Source organism: Gorilla gorilla, chromosome 17 (assembly GCF_029281585.2).
Source record: "Gorilla gorilla gorilla isolate KB3781 chromosome 17, NHGRI_mGorGor1-v2.1_pri, whole genome shotgun sequence".
In the NCBI taxonomy this organism is placed as follows: domain Eukaryota; kingdom Metazoa; phylum Chordata; class Mammalia; order Primates; family Hominidae; genus Gorilla; species Gorilla gorilla.
Window position 1 is genome coordinate 106,238,008 of NC_073241.2, and position 16,550 is coordinate 106,254,557.

Sequence of the window (16,550 nt, forward strand, 5' to 3'; positions counted from 1 at the left end):
TTGCATAGGAAGGATCGTCTATTTGTGTAGCACACAGAAATGCCTCACTGGAACCTTAGAGGAGCCTTGTGAGGTACTTGTCAGTACTCCTGAGTTTAGAAAACTCCCCCTATACTAAAGGGCCCAGAGACTCGCCTGTTGCCACTGAGAAGTGCTCTCAGACCTGTACTAGAATGGGTTGTTCCAGAAAGAGCCTCTAAAGATTGGTTCATAAATATTATCCAATCTTGTAAGAATCTAAATTTGGTTCTTAGAGAGGCACCAGAAACAGAATGGAAGTCTTACTCAAGTTCGGAAGGGGCCAATGGGTTTTCAAGCTAGCCTTCATAGTTCTACAGTAACTAACACTGGGTTTTAGTAATAGAGAAAGAATATTTTAGGTATTTTCTCTGTTCACAGCTGTTCTTACTCATTTTACTGGTTTCCATGGTTTCTGGATTTATCATAGCTTTAAAAATTAGTTGTTAGGCCAGGTGTGGTGGCTCACGTCTGTAATCCCAGCATTTTGGGAGGCTAAGGTGGGTGGATCACCTGAGGTCAGGAGTTCGAGACCAGCCTGGCCAACATGGCAAAACCCCATCTCTACTAAAATACAAAAATTAGCTGGGCACGATGGCAGGTGCCTGTAATCCCAGCTACTTGGGAGGCTGAGGCAGGAGAATCACTTGACCTGGGAGGTAGAGGTTGCAGTGAGCCGAGATCACGCTATTGCACTCCAGCCTGGGCAACAGAGCATCTCAAAAAAAAAAAAAAAAAAAAAAGAAAAAAAGAAAATTAGTTGTTGATACAGAATATCAAAATTGATGAAAAATTCATATATCATTATGACCATCTTTCCTAACCTCTGTGGCTTTGGCCATCTGAAAGCATATTTGGTGTAATATGTATTTATATATAACTGTCTGGCCTTCGCTATTGAACATTGTATTCAGCTGTTTAGAAAACTGAGAACATCTTATGCCTGACAGTTTGTTTTTGTTAAATTACAATAATTGAAAAATGTGTTTTCTCACTCTTGAATAATTTCTATTTAATAGAAAAGACTGAAATTTCAATTCATCTTTTTTTTTTTTTTTTTTTTGAGACGGAGTCTCACTCTGTCACCCAGGCTGGACTGCAGTGGCGCGATCTCGGCTCACTGCAAGCTCCGCCTCCCGGGTTCACGCCATTCTCCTGCCTCAGCCTCCCGAGTAGCTGGGACTACAGGTGCCCGCCACTACGCCCGGCTAACTTTTTGTGTTTTTAGTAGAGACGGGGTTTCACCTTGGTCTCGATCTCCTGACCTCGTGATCCGCCCGCCTCGGCCTCCCAAAGTGCTGGGATTACAGGCGTGAGCCACCGCGCCCGGCCTCAATTCATCTTATACCGGCAATATTGTTTAAAGAGTAGGGTCATTGATTCTAGAACTATCTAATTTAAAAGAAAAAAGGTAATGTTGAAGGGTTAGATTATTTCTGTCATTTTGAATGGAATGGTAAATTATGATTTGCCATAATTTAGATGTTTAAATTTAACAATTAATTGTAAAACATCATTTTTTTCTTTTTTATTCTTTAAGGTCAAGAATGGTCCTACCTATAACTGTACAGAATGTAGTTGTGTATTTAAAAGTTTAGGCAGCTTAAACACGCATATCAGCAAGATGCATATGGGTGGGCCACAGAATTCAACAAGTTCCACAGAGACTGCTCATGTTTTAACGGTAAGTTTAGTAATTTGGAAGAACTTCTTTTTAAACTAAAATCTGTCATTTTAAATATGACCTTTACAATTGAATATTTAGTAGCAAAAAGGTGCTATGAAAATTTTTTATATGGAGAAAAGGTGCTACTTTTTAAAGAATTAAAGAAAGTCAATCTTTTAAAATTTGAGAATAATAATTAGATGACTTTGATTCAGACTGTCATCTGAACCTGTAAAAATAAGACAAACTGTAATCATTAATTTGTGAAATGATGATTTCTACAGTGTTATTGATGATTATTGAATATTCTTTAAATTATAATTTAAGAATTAATTATCCTTTGTAGGTAATATTTCTCTTTTCTTATGTGACAGTGATAATTTTTCCTAAGTCTTTGGACTTTTGAAACTAAATTATATTTTTCAGTACATGTAGTTAAAAATTGTATGACTCTAAATACATATGCCTACACACAGAGAGACACAGGTGCGCGCACACACACACACACACACAGGGACATACACACATTCTTATTTTTTCTGTAGGCATCTTTAGCTCAGTCTCATTTAGTTACTTGTACCGCACTACCCTCTCAACAGATTAATAAATGGTAAAATTTAAGCGTCAACTATAGGTATCTTAATAGTAGTAGACATTAAATACAAAAGTGTCGGAAGTTTTAATGTATGCTTATGAATGCAGTTACTTGGTTGTATTATGTCAACAGCTGCCTCCTACCAGTATGGAAAATAAGTCTAATTAATACTTAGTTTTTAAACATTAGGTTTACCTTTAGTGTTTGTTTTTTCTTTTCTTTTTTCATAGTATTTGCAGTGTGGGATGGTTCCTCAATATATTCTTGACCAGGTAGAATGTTGTAAAATGAATTATAAAGCTGGAGAATAGTTAGAGTCCAATAATTATGTCTTCAAAATTCTATTTTGGTCTGAATTTTTTTAAATACAATTGTTAACGTTGTGTAAATCAACCGAGTATTAGTTTTCATCATTTCCTTTGGCAATATGCAAATCAAAACATAGATGTAGTGAATAATCTAGAAAAATAGTCCAGATCATTTTAAACATTTATATTCTCAATAAAAAGAAATGTAATTATAGGGATTTAGAAACCTGGAGTCTCCCTTATACTCTTACTTGGGCAGGTAAGAACATAGCAGTTTTTACAGACGATTTGGGCAGACAGTACAGAGAGCTACCATATACTCCTCTTCTCTCGTGCTCAGTTTCCCACATTTCTGACATGGTGCATCGGTCGGGTACATTTGTTACAACTGGTGAACGAATGTGGATATATTATTATTAGTAACCAAAGTCCGTAGTTTTTGTCAGGGTTCACTCTCAGAGTTGTCCATTCAACGGGTTTTGACAAAGGTAGAGTGTCCTGTCCCCACCCTCACAGTGTCATACAGGTAGTTTCCCTGCCGTCCGTTTTCTTCTGGATGAGACATTTCAGATTCCCGAGCCCTGCAGGGATGGGACTGGCTCTCTCTCCCATCACAGCCCTTTCCTCTGACTTAGGTTTTCTTGGCTGCAGCATTACAGCGCCTTTATTCCTCCAGTCTCCCTGCAGGAAGAATTTTTTCACAAATGTGTTGAATTATTTTGACTGCAGTGGTTTCTTTCCTACTTTTTAAATTTGTATAACTTGATATTTTAAAAACTCCTTCACTTCAATTTCATGGGCTAACAGGAAGGTGACGGTTCATGTGCTCAATCTGCCATCTTGAGTCTCTATGCTCACTTGAAAAAACTGTACAAAATTGCATTAGAACAATTTACTGAGTATATTAAGAGCCAATATCGTGCCAAACACAAGAATCAGTGAGGCATTATATTTAAAATTTATGTTTAGGATACTCTTAGATTTTAACACCCTTAAGGAGGGTATTGCCTGTTTTTTTTTTTTTTTAATTTTCCTTTTTAAATTGAAGAGCAAAATTGTATTTTTAATGAAAATGTTTCTGTGTTTCAGGCCACACTCTTTCAGACGTTACCTCTTCAACAGACGGAAGCCCAACCCACGTCGGCCTCAAGCCAGCCGAGCTCCCAGGCGGTGAGCGACGTCATCCAGCAGCTCCTGGAGCTCTCAGAGCCGGCGCCGGTGGAGTCGGGGCAGTCCCCGCAGCCTGGGCAGCAGCTGAGCATCACAGTGGGCATCAACCAGGACATTTTACAGGTGAAGCACGCTTCCCTGCGGTGTGAGGGTTACGCGCTCGTGCTGGGTCAGAAACCAGGGATGATAATTGAGAATAAATCTGCAGGGCTTGTCAAAGTCAGGGTATCCTCATGAAAAATGTGTCTGAACCGAAAGAAATTAATACTCCTACTTAATTGCTTATGGACGGCGCAACATTCAAATGATTTATTCATCTATACATTAAAAAAAAAAATCACAAACTTTTATTTTTTTTCCATAAGTGAACTTTACTTGAAAAGAACAGGCTTTTCCGAAGTTGTATCTATTTATGTTGACAGAGGTGGAAAAAGTGTTTTATTCTTTCTTGAGGTTCTGGTTTATGATTTGGAGACAGTCATGGGTGTTGACAATTCTGAGAGCGTTCATACTGCCTGGCCTTCTCTCGTGGGTGTGTGGGCAGCACCTGCACGTGTGGGAGAGGAGGGGGGCAAGAGCGCAGAGCCCCCAGCCTTCTAGTCCACCGCGACTTCACACTAACTCTTCACTCCTCCTGTCTCTCTGTTACTTGTTTAACCTTCCTCCTGTACCTTCATGGGGAAGAGCTGGCCAGGGGTATGAGGAATCTCAGGGTGTCGTTCTACAGCCGATACCTGAAAGTTAAACCCAGTGTAACTCAAAAGCCTTAAAATAGGGATTCCCAAGACTATTTAGAGACAACCAAAGTTGTGTGAGGTAAGATTTCTGAAAGTCAAATAAATTTTAATTCCCTTTAATTTAGAAATGTAAATGCTTATATTATTTTGGGTGGGGGCAAGATGTCATATATCAGAAAGGACGTTACAGCCTCAAAGGGTTGGAAGCCTCACTTATAAGTGATGACTTGGAATTGTAGATTCTGATTTCTTGGAGTGGAATTAGAATTCTATAGGTAAAGCTTTTGATTGATTTTGGTAGGCAGATTTGGGCCATCGTTACCTTCTAACCTTTTAGTTTTGTTCTGTCTTAGCAAGCCTTAGAAAACAGTGGGCTGTCTTCAATTCCAGCTGCAGCACATCCTAATGACTCCTGCCATGCCAAGACCTCTGCACCACACGCTCAAAACCCCGATGTTTCCAGCGTTTCAAATGAGCAGACGGACCCCACAGACGCAGAGCAAGAAAAAGGACAGGAAAGCCCAGAGAAACTGGATAAAAAAGAAAAAAAAATGATAAAGAAGAAGTCACCGTTTCTACCTGGTAACTTTGCTAAACTTTAAAGTTTGGACATTTGGGATAGCATATTGCTGGTTTTTAAGAAATGTGCCCTTCTTTTTTCCTCTGAAGGTGATAGGATATGTTTGTTGAATGTTTTGTAACTAGCTGTAGTTGGTTGGTATTTAAAATTAAAAAGAATGACAGCCATAAAATGCCTGAAACTTACCTCTTTTCTTTAACCTGGCTTCTTTCCTGTATTCAGTTTCTCCTGACTCCTCGTCAGGGCTTGAAAGCTTCTTGTCTCTGTCTGTTCTCTTGAAAGCTTGTTGTCTCCGACTGTTCTCTCTCTGCCCTGCTTAGGCGCCTCCTCTCCACTCAGATCCACGGCTTTGCTTCAGTTCTTCTCGCCCTTGGTGCTCCTGGCATCCAGCCATGTGATTCTAGTAGCCTCTGACTAGTCCTTTCCTCTTCATCATCAAAGGACCCCTGCAGCACAGCTCCCTCCTCCACGCCTCACCATTTCCCATTACACGCCAAGATCCATTTCTTGGCTCCTGAGTATCCTGTCACCTGTCCAGCCTGCATTTCCATCCGCCCTCTCTCTGTGCTTCTAGGCACAAACTTATTAGACATCGTACTGAAACTGGATTCCTGCTGTTTCTAGGCATCCCTGCGTTTCTGCACACCATGCTTTCTGTAGGCTTTCTGCAGCAAGGATGCCTTCCTTCTACCTCTTCCTCTGGTCTCTGTCAAATCTTGGCCGTCATTCAAGCATCTTCAGTGCTCCTCCTCGTGGATGGACTCTGAGGGGTGCTTTTCCTTGTCCTACCTCCCACAGCACTTAGAGTGTTTAGGATTCCTGCGTTCTCTCAGGTTAATTGTGCACAGATGCAGTCTAATATCCCTTCTAGGTAATAAGCTCTTTCTGGCCAGGAATACAGCCTTTTCATTTCTGAACACCCCACAGTGCTCAATATGGCTCTTTCTACAGGAGCAGGAATTTACTACATCTTTCTTGAAAAAGACAGATTCCTGTGTTTTTGGCAAAACTGTTCTGTGAAAACCTTTCCCAGTTGTCTTGGGGAACAAGTGCATTCTTGCTACAAAGCATGGAATAACATTGCCATTTCTGTTAACACTTCTTTCCTAGAATACATTTTCTCATGTATAACATGATTGTGAAGTTCTTGTTTCTCAAACCACACTAGTCAGGCTCTTCTTCCCCTTGATCTGGCCTTCTTCTCCCCAAGGAAAGACAGGATGCTGGAATCTAAGCAGTTTCTCCCGCACAGTTTCCTGGTATCTGGCAGGGCAGGAAAGGAAAACAGGAGCCATTTCCGTGTATTTCGATTAGCTGTGTGGTAGTCTCCCAGGTTACAGGTGTGTTTTGTGTTCCTGAGAATCTGATGCAGATTTATTACCTCTGTGCGAGTGCCCGCCTGAGCCCCACGGGCCACTGTCTCTAGTCATTGTGCTAAATCGGATGCTTGCACATGGGCAGCAAGCTACTGAGTGAGGAGCCACGTCAGACCTTCTCCTTCCTGAGAGTACACATAGCCATGGTCCTTAGACCGAGAAGGTGAGCACCACCCCATGCTGCTCCTTCCAGACCTTCACCCGCATGTGCTGGAAGCAGCTTTCTCCCTGCACCAAGTACTAGCCAGGGAATTCCACATGGAATTGCAAGAAACCTTCCTGTACGGTATTCTAGTTTGGGGTGCTGTGTCTACAGAGTTGGTAACAATTAGGTACTTTCTGGACTACTTGAATCAATCAGATACACATGTAGAGTACTGAGCAAGTGCATGCAGTTCTAATAATTTCCCATTACATTCATGGGATCCCTAGTACAAGTTGGAGCCAGTGCTTTTTTTTTTTTTTTTTTTTTTTTAAGTGACCTCTCTAATATGGTGATGAGAAAACCATTGGGGACTTTTATTTTTTTGAGACTGGGTCTTGCTGTGTTGTCCAGGCTAGAGTACAGTGGTGCAATTATAGCTCACTGTAGCCTTGAACTCCTGGGCTCAAGCAATCCTCCTCCCTTGACCTCCTGAGTTAGCTGGGACTGCAGGCATGTGCCACCACATATGGCTAGTGAAAAACACTTTTGTTTGTAGAGCTGAGGTCTTGCTATGTTTCCCAGGCTGGTCTTAAATTCCTGGCCTCAAGTGATCCTCTTGCCCCAGCCTCCCAAAATGCTGGGATTACAGGCATGAGCTACCACACTTAGCCTGGGGACATGTTTCTATATAAAGATGTTCCTTTTAATTAAAACTTTTCAATTACTAGTGTACTTTTAACATAGTGATTATATCTGAAAATACCTCTCCAAGGATGAAGTATCATTTGATATCTTAGAAAGACCATGAGGAAAACTATTCTTGTCTCATAAGTCATAACATTAATTGCTTATAACTAACCTTCATTACGTTCCTAAGTTAAGCATACTCCGCCATGTAAAATTATTGCTTTTGATTTATTCACTTTTATCAGAGTGAATGTTTTCGGCGGGATTTGCTTGGTTTGAAGAAGTTATATTAAAAATTTAACAAACGCTTTTATAGTTAATCATGCAACTTGTGACACATAAATCATTGTGAATTTTTAGTAAAGTTTGAAATTTATGACCGGGCACAGTGGCTCGTGCCTGTAATCCCAGCACTTTGGGAGGCCGAGGTGGGTGGATCATGAGGTCAGGAGTTTGAGACCAGCCTGGGCAACATAGTGAAACCCCGTTTCTATTAAAAATACAAAAAATTAGCTGGGTGTGGTAGCGGGCACCTGTAATCCCAGCTACTCAGGAGGCTGAGGCAGGATAATCGCTTGAACCCGGGAAATGGAGTTTGCAGTGAGCCAAGATCATGCCGTTGGACTCCAGCCCCGGCAACAGTGTGAGACTCCATCTCAAAAAAAAAAAAAAAAAATTATCGTGGTGAAATATTGGCTATCTAGAAATCATGGTGAATGGTGTTTTGGAAAGCTGATGATTGACTCCTTTAAGGATGAAAATGGTATGGTATAGTGAAACTATTGTGTGTGGAAACTTTTCTAAAAGTCGTTGCATACTTTACCTTCTTAGATCAGAGTGTGGTCTTGTTAACTTAGCCACTTCTTGATGACCTGGGGTCACTGCTGTGAACTTCGGTGTACTCTACTGGGCTGTAATTGGCTGGCATCCTACTGTCCTGTTTCATCAGTCCATGGGCTCCAGGATGGTGTGGCTCTTAGACTCATCTGCTTTTTGAAATTATTATCTCTGCAAGTGTGCTTTTTAAACATTCACTGTAACAAACCTTCTCCCACGTTCTTCTTTTGTTGTTTGTGGTCTGCCAAGTTCTTACAGCTCAGATAAATTTGATTTTTGTAATTGCGTAAAAGCTAAGTGCAGGTAGCCTTTCTCCTCCGTGGGGTCTGCATCCATGAGTGCAACCGACCTCATATCAGAAAATCCTCAGTAAGTGTACTGCAGTAAGCCCAAAGCAGTGTTAAAAATACTAGTGTGAATGGCACACAAAAATTGCTTTTTTTCCCCCTAAATTATTAACTGGAATTCTCATTGTGAAGTAGACCCAGGGAGATGCAGTCCTTAGGGTTCCCTCCCTGGAAGAGTACCTTTAAAGAATTCTCATAAAACTTTAGCCTCAGGCTGCTGAAGCACTTGACAAAAGTCCTAAATCATTCCTGGGGCGGCGTGCGAGGAGGGCAGGTTTCCTTGGTGAAGATCCTCAGTGCATCCTGGGCTGCATCGGAGATGCACTGTTCTCAGTGTCGCTGTGTAACCACATAAGGCAGTACTGTTTGTGCGTCTGCCAGGACAGAGATTTGTTTTCAAGGTTCTGGGAACCACATGGGGGCAATGCGCTTATAAACAGGAGCAAGAAATCCCACAGTCCCTCCAAACCTCCCTGAGGTTCTCAACTTTGAAGGCCAAAACCCATTTCTGTGCACTTGGATCTGGATATTCAGCTGCTCCTGCGAGACAGTAACCAGCACTCATTCTCTGTTCTCTGTACCTTCACTCATTCCACTGCTGGTGACTGACAGGAGGGAGGCAAAGTAACTCCTCGGCAGCATCTGCCTTTCTCAGCAGCAGACTGGTTGTTTTCTTCTGCTGGTCAGAGCAATTCTTCAACAACTGCATGAGCAGAGGCATGAACATCTGTCGTAAAATGGGGATACCTATGTCTTAGGCTTGGCTGTAATCTGCTTGATAAAAGGAATGAGTTCCTGGGGGTCTCTTCCTTCATAGTCTTTGAGCACATGTCTGAGCAGACAAGAGGAACAGAAGGACTTCTTCCTCCAGGCAAGTAATCATGCAATGAGGAAGAACATGGGAACTCTGCTTCTGAGCATATCCTTCTGTAAGGCACAGCTGAGGGCTGATGAGAATATCTGTAAACAGTTCAGAGCCTCTGAACAGCCACGCCATTCCCCAGTCTGCTCGCTGCTCTGGCAAGTCCAGCACCATGGTTGAAGCAGTCTGTTATAGATCTCTGCCTTTCTTCCCCTGCGGTCAGCATCAGTGTTCCTAACAGAAGTTTAAACTTTTCCATCAGTGGAGTCCACAGATTCCTCAATTAATGCTTGCTTCCTTTTTGATGGGTGTTTGCTATCAATAATTGGTATTCCGGCTGTCTTGTAAACAAATAGTTGATTATTGTTCTTCAGTAAGGACTGCTAACCATTCTCAGTGGAGAAAGCCCTGATAAGTCTTCTATTCTATTGAGAATATCCTCAGTGAAAGGATTCATTGTTTCTTGAGAGATCTGACAAATCTAAAGAACTGCCAAGCAGTTCCGCTGCACGCTTTTGCGCTACAGTGTTGCAGACCCCCTGTGATCTAAGAAAGCCATTAATACCCACGGAATGTGTTGAGATTCAGCGGTAAAGAACTTTCCTGTCTGACAAGTTCCGAAAAACTCATGTCACACGTAAGAGCTAACTCCTGACATTACCAACGGCTGTGTCATATTTGCAGAGCACTAGCCATTGAACCAGCACCTGAGAAGGGGGCACCATGAGATCCTGGAAGAGCTTCTGCCAATTTCTATAGCAAGCCTGCTGCTCCTGCAGCTTCTATAAACCGTGTAGCCTACCAGTGCTGTGGTGTCGAAATATAAACTGCGCAGGAGTCAGCAGTAACTTGGTGAAGCTTGAGCTAGCCAGTCCAACAGTAACTTCTGTTGTTCTTTATAGTTGACAAACATGGCTTCATCGTTACTCTCATTTTCAAAGATAGGGTCTTCATCATAAGTTCCTTTGTGGCAACTAACATGATTGCCGCTGCGCCGGCTTTCTGCTGATCTGAGAGCACTCTAAGATGTTTCAAAATCTGAACATAATCACAGCAAAAGCCAGTATCTTAGAGGAGGTCCTGTCATCAAGAGCTAGTCACCGCAGCGTCAGTGCCATCCTTGTTTCAGCAGCTTCTAGTGCCTCTTGAGCATTCTTGATATCCCCATTCTGAATTCACGTAGTCCAGCTAACTATCAGTGACTGTCTCTTTCCTGTGACCAGCTGAGAAAACCTGGCCAGGAAATCAACATCATCTTTGTGGTCAATGCTGAAAAACCCAGCAGACTGTAGTACTTGTTAAAAAGATTCTACTGGCTGGGCGCGGTGGCTCACAACTGTAATCCCCGCACTTTGGGAGGCCGAGGTGGGTGGATCTCCTGAGGTCAGGAGTTCGAGACCAGCCTGGCCAACATGGTGAAACCTGTCTCTACTAAAAATACGAAAATTAGCTGGGCGTGATGATGCATACCTGTAGTCCCACCTACTCGGGAAGCTGAGGAAGGAGAATGGCTTGAACCCAGGAGGCAGAGGTTGCAGTGAGCCGAGATCACACTACTGCACTCCAGCCTGGGTGACAGAGTGAGAGACTCCATGTCTAAATAAATAAATCAATAAATTTAAAAAAAGATTCTACTAGCTCCATTTCATCAGCAGGGTCCGTTCCTCGATTTACAGTTTCAGATATCCAGTCACGTGCTTCTGTTAACCCAGTCCTAGCAGCATATCTATAAACCTATCATTGGTTGAGGGCCAGGTTTATGTAAGAGGCTGTATTAGTCTGTTCTCATGCTTATAATAAAGACATACCAGAGACTGGGTAATTTATAAAGGAAAGAGGTTTAATTGACTCACAGTTCCACATGGCTGGGGAGGCCTCACAATGATGGCAGAAGGTGAATAAGGAGCAAAGTCACAGCTTACATGGCTACAGGCAAGAGAGACATGTACAGGGCAACTGCCCTTTATAAAACCATTAGACCCCGTGAGACTTATTCAGTGTCAAGAGAACAGCACAGGAGAAACACACCCACATGATTCAGTTACCTCCCACCAGGTCCCTCCCACGACATGTGGGGATTATTAGCATTCAAGGTGAGATTTGGGTGGGGACACAGAGCCAAACCATATCAGAGGCTTTTGTGTGAAGCCCCAAGACCCAGCACTGACCTGTCGCTTCTGATTTGTATAATGATTATTTGGTAAGATTTGCTGCCGTGGTTCCACCAGGTTTGAATGCACTGTTCCCAGTGTTCTAGTAGGTCTGCTACTGAGAGAGTGTTTAGAAAAAAAAAAAAAAGCACAAAAAACAAATGCCGGGCACGGTGGCTCATGCCTGTAATCCAGCACTTTGGGAAGCCGAGGCAGGTGGATCACAAGATCAGGAGATCGAGACCATCCTGGCTAACATGGTGTAACCCCATCTCTGCAAAAAAATTAGCCGGGCATGGTGGCGGGTGCCTGTAGTCCCAGCTACTCAGGAGGCTGAGGCAGGAGAATGGCATGAACCCGGGAGGTGGAGCTTGCAGTGAGCCGAGATCGTGCCACTGCACTCCAGCCTGGGCAACAGAGCGAGACTCCGTCTCAAAAACCAAACAAACAAACACTTAGGCTGTGCAGTGAGATATTCTGCAACAGAAGTCAAGAAGGTGAGTCAAGCTGTTGTATTTCACGTGAAGGTCTCCTGTGGCTGAGGAGTCTGCATTTGTGCGTGATGCTGAGATATGAGTCCCTCTCTAATTAGATGTTGGACAGTAGTTACTTCTGAATATTTGATGTTCTGGTCCTTGAAAGCAGAAAGACTTTGTGTCACCCTGACTGTTGTCTGGGCTAGAACTTCTGTGTGTACCTGTCAGGCGTCTGGGGGAATCTTTTGATGTTCCAAGCAGGCCAGGGTCCTTTGTTGGAACCAGCATTTGGATTTTGTCCCAAAAGAGCAGGCTCATCCATCCCAGGTGCTCTACTTGGAGTTTTCTGATTACAGTAGGTGCTCTCCGATTCCACAGAAGAACCCACAGATGTTTTTCTGGTCACTGCATTCCCCCTGTCTGTCTCCCCTACCCATTTCTGGCCAGTGGTCTTTCTCTTTGGTCGTCCTCGTCCTCCTGACAGCCCAGCTAATGCTGGAGATAAAGCTGGCTGGGTGGTCTATGGCACCTTCTCTTGCATGGGAGCTAATTGAAGACTGAAGAGAACACGTCTAGGCTTTTTTCCTCTCCTGCCAAGAAACTTTCTGCAGCATGTAAGGCTTTCTGTAATTTAGCCCTGCCTGCACTTCTGACTCTCGCTAGTCCCACCAGGCATCCTGTACCCCAGCCATATTGAACTGGAGGTTTCTGGGACTCACCTTCACACCTGGCTTTTGCTGCTGCTTTTATCTGATAAATATACCTCAGGCCGTGTCCTTCTTGGCAAATATCTGCCTTCGAAGCTCACCTGCAGGGCCACCTTATTTCTGCAGAAGTTTTTGAGCCTCCTCCTATGGAAGTAATCAGCATTGTCTTTGCATTCCTGGTGTGCATCCATGCACACATCTGTCTTGGCACCTCTGATGCTCTGCCATACATGCTTGGTTACACTGCCCTACCTGCTTCTCTCCTAGACCACAGTCCTTTCCAGGGCAGATACCTTTTGATGCCTGGCATGGTGCTTGGCACTTGTCATGCTGTGCTTGAAGTAGCACTGGGAAGACAGACCTCCTTGAGAAAACTGCACTTAGGCGCTAGGATCACGTGGACCTCACTGGCCATCTGGTCCTGGGCAAGTCAGTTAAGATGTCAACTTCTCATCTGTAAGGTGGGACTAAGGATAGAATAAATGGAAGATAAACGAATGGGAGGATCCATGTAAAGTGGATAGCATGGTGGTAGCTGACCAATAATAAGTGTTTAATGAATATATATGTTTTTAAATTATTTTTAAATAGGTGAAACATGCCCATGCCACACAATTCAAAAGACACAGTGGTGTCCACAGAACTTCTGTGAGGGGTCTTCTGCCACCCCTCCCCAGGGAAGCGTGCCACTACTGTCTTCTGTGTCTTTTAAACAAGCACAGGCATCTGTGTGATTGTTTTCTAGGAGGATGAGTGGCTTCCTGCTAGAGGTATAATATAATGTGATGTTATTTTTTAGGTTACTTTTTTCCACTTGATATCTTATTTTTCAAAATGCTTGAATAGTGTTTCATTTTATGAATGTATCATAATCTAACCAATCTGCAGCCGTTTGCTAACATGGATGATGCTGCAGTGGCCGTGTGGGTAGCTGCATCATTTCACACATGTACGTTTATCTGTAAGGACATTTCAGTTTAAAATAATTTCAGTCTTAGCGGAAATGTTTCAGAACAATACAAGGAATTCCCATATACCCTTCATCCATATTCCCCCAAATGTTAACATTTTACTACATTTGATTTCGCTGTTTAGCTGTTTTTTTCCTGAATTTTCTGAGAGTGACTTGTAGATATAATGCCCTTTTAACTGTAAATATTTTTTAGTGTGTATTTCCTAAAATCAAGGACATCCTTGTACATAATCATAGTAAAATCATCAATATCAGGAAATTAAAATTGACCCAGTACTATTGTCCACTGTACCGACCTTATTGAAATTTTATCATTGGTGTCAGTAACATACTTGATAACAAATGAAAAGGATTTTGTCAACAGTTACACTTTCCTTTGGTAAAAAGGAATAAGTTTTGATAAACAGTTATACTTTCATGTAGTCATGTAGATTTACCCTTCTAGGAGCAATTATTGGAGCACCTGTTTCCTCACAGCCTTTTCAAGAAATTATCAAAATTTGGGGATTTTTTTTACTCATCCGATGGGTTAGAAAATGCTGTCTTATTGTACGTTTAATTTGCATTTTTCTTACAGGGAGTAGGGTTGAAAGCTTTTCAAAAGAGTACCTATATTTTCCTATAAGACTAATTCTTGACTTCTTTTGTCCATATGGTATTAAAGATGATAGCATTTTGTGAGCTATATTTGTGGGATACAGTTTACTCCTAGACAACACAAATTTGAACTGCAAAGGTCCACTTATATGCAGGTTTTATCCTGCCTCTGCCACCCCGAGAGAGCAAGACCCCCCCACTTCCTCAGCCTACTCAACATGTAGACAAAGAGAGGAAAACCACTTCCACTTAATGAATAGGAGATATATTTTCTCTTCTTTATGCTTTTCTTAATAACATTTTTCTTTAGCTTTATTGTAAGATTATAGCGTATAATACATGTACAAAATATGTGTTACCTGTTGATGTTACTGGCAAGTCTTCTGGTCAACAGGAGGCTATTGATAGTTAAGTTTTTGGGGTATCTTATAGGCAGATTTTTAACTGCATTGGGGTCAGTGCCTCTAACCTCCGAGTTGTTCAAGGGTCAGTTGTACGTTTTTTTCTAATCTGTTTGCCTTTTTGAGCTGAAAAACTTTTTTAACTGGGGAAATATTTATTTATATGTATAGCTAAGTTTGTCAATGTTTAATGACTTTAGGCTTGGGTGATATTTAGACTTCATCACTGACATTATGGAAAGATAACCTCTTCTCTTATATCTGACTTTTATAATTTAATAGGTTTTTTTTTTTTTGAGACAGGGTCTCTGTTGCCCAGGCTGCAGTTTGGTGTCACGATCATAGCTCACTGCAGCCTCGACCTCCCAGGCTCAAGTGATCCTCCTGCTTCAGCCTCGTCAGTAGTTAGGACTATAGGTGTGCACCACCACACCTAGTTAATTTTGTTATTTTTATTTTTGTAGAGACAGAGTCTTGCTATGTTGCCCAGGCTGGTCTTGAACTCCTGGCCTGGAGCAATCCTCCTGCCTTGGCCTCCCAAAGTGCTGGTATTACAGTGATGAGCCACTATGCTTGGCCATAATTTAATGTTTTAAACTAAATCTTTGATTTAATTTTTTTTTTCAGGTGGCCACCCAGATGTGCAAACATCGTTTGTCGAATAAGTCATGTTTTCCCAATTGAAATGTAATGCCACCTTGATCACACTCCCAAATCTATATATGTCTTTTCTGGACTGTTCTACTCCTCTAATCTGTCTTTTTATTCCAGTGTTCTGAGTGTACTTTGATAACTAGAAAGCCAGTCTTCTCTTGATACTCCTTTTTAAAAGTGTATTTTTCACTATTTTCACATATTTATTTTTCAGATGCACTTTAGAATCTTCTGCTAAAGTTCCAAAAACTTTAGTTCCAAAAAACAATCTTGTTGGTATTTGTATACAGGTGATAAATTAAACCAGGGAGAATTGATGTCTTTGTAACTTACAGTCTTTGTCCCAAAGAATAGGATATGCATTTCCATTAATTTATCTTTTTTTTTTTTTCTTTTTGAAATTTTCTTCTGGGTTTTTTTTTTTTTTTGTAAATAGGAAGGGTATTGATTTTCTTGTATTAAAACTTGGGTATCTTTCTGAGTTCTAGGTTTGTTAGATTATATGGTAATATCATTTGAAAATAATGACTGATGCTTCATTTCTAGTGTATACTGTATATTTCTTTATCTTGACTAATGTCATTGACTAGTATCTCTAGATCACAATAAATTAATGGCAGTGGTAGTGGACTTTTCTCCCTGACTTTAATATATTTTTCTATTAAGTTGAATGTTATATTGAGATATGTTTTATTCACCTTTTCCTGTTTTTAGACCTTTTTTAAGACTAGATGTTGAGTTTTAGCAAATGTCTTTTCATGTTGAAGATGAATATATATCCTTTACTTTTCTATATTTACTAATATATATATATAAACTTATTGAGACGGAATTTCGCTCTTGTTGCCCAGGCTGGAGTGCAATGGTGCAGTCTTGGCTCACCATAACCTCTGCCTCCCGGGTTCAAGTGATTCTCCTGCCTCAGCCTCCTGAGTAGCTGGGATTACAGGCATGTGCCACCACGCCCAGCAAATTTTGTATTTTTAGTAGAGACGGGGTTTCTCCCTGTTGGTCAGGCTGGTTTTGAACTGCTGACTTCAGGTGATCCGCCCGCCTCGGCCTCCCAAAGTGCTGGGATTACAGGCGTGAGCCACCGCACCTGGACTTACTATTTGAAGAGGAAAGCTACTGCCCAACTCCAGGAAAGCTTGCCATGTGGGATTGCAGATCTAGCTTTCCGGATCTTTCCATTTGTCAGAGTTGGAAATCTGGATTCCATTTTCTTTTTTAACATTGTGTGGGTGAAACAAAACATATGCAGGCC

The 16,550-nt window shown here is 41.8% G+C and overlaps 1 protein-coding gene and 1 long non-coding RNA gene across 6 annotated transcripts in view; one reads left to right on the plus strand and one right to left on the minus strand.

Moving 5' to 3' along the window:
• Positions 1 to 16,550, plus strand: part of ZNF236 (zinc finger protein 236) — a 147,868-nt gene that overhangs the window by 54,190 nt on the left and 77,128 nt on the right. For all 5 annotated transcript variants that reach the window (XM_019014241.4, XM_055368266.2, XM_055368267.2 and 2 more), the window contains 3 exons: positions 1,559 to 1,702; positions 3,677 to 3,880; positions 4,848 to 5,076. In XM_019014241.4, the coding sequence (XP_018869786.3) occupies positions 1,559 to 1,702; positions 3,677 to 3,880; positions 4,848 to 5,076 (577 nt within the window). The remainder of the gene's footprint in view (positions 1 to 1,558; positions 1,703 to 3,676; positions 3,881 to 4,847; positions 5,077 to 16,550) is intronic.
• On the minus strand, positions 4,057 to 5,608 carry LOC129528303 (uncharacterized). Its single transcript, XR_008673538.1, has 3 exons — positions 5,261 to 5,608; positions 4,825 to 5,024; positions 4,057 to 4,491 (listed from the first exon to the last, which is right to left on the minus strand). It is a non-coding gene; the product is annotated as an uncharacterized lncRNA (long non-coding RNA).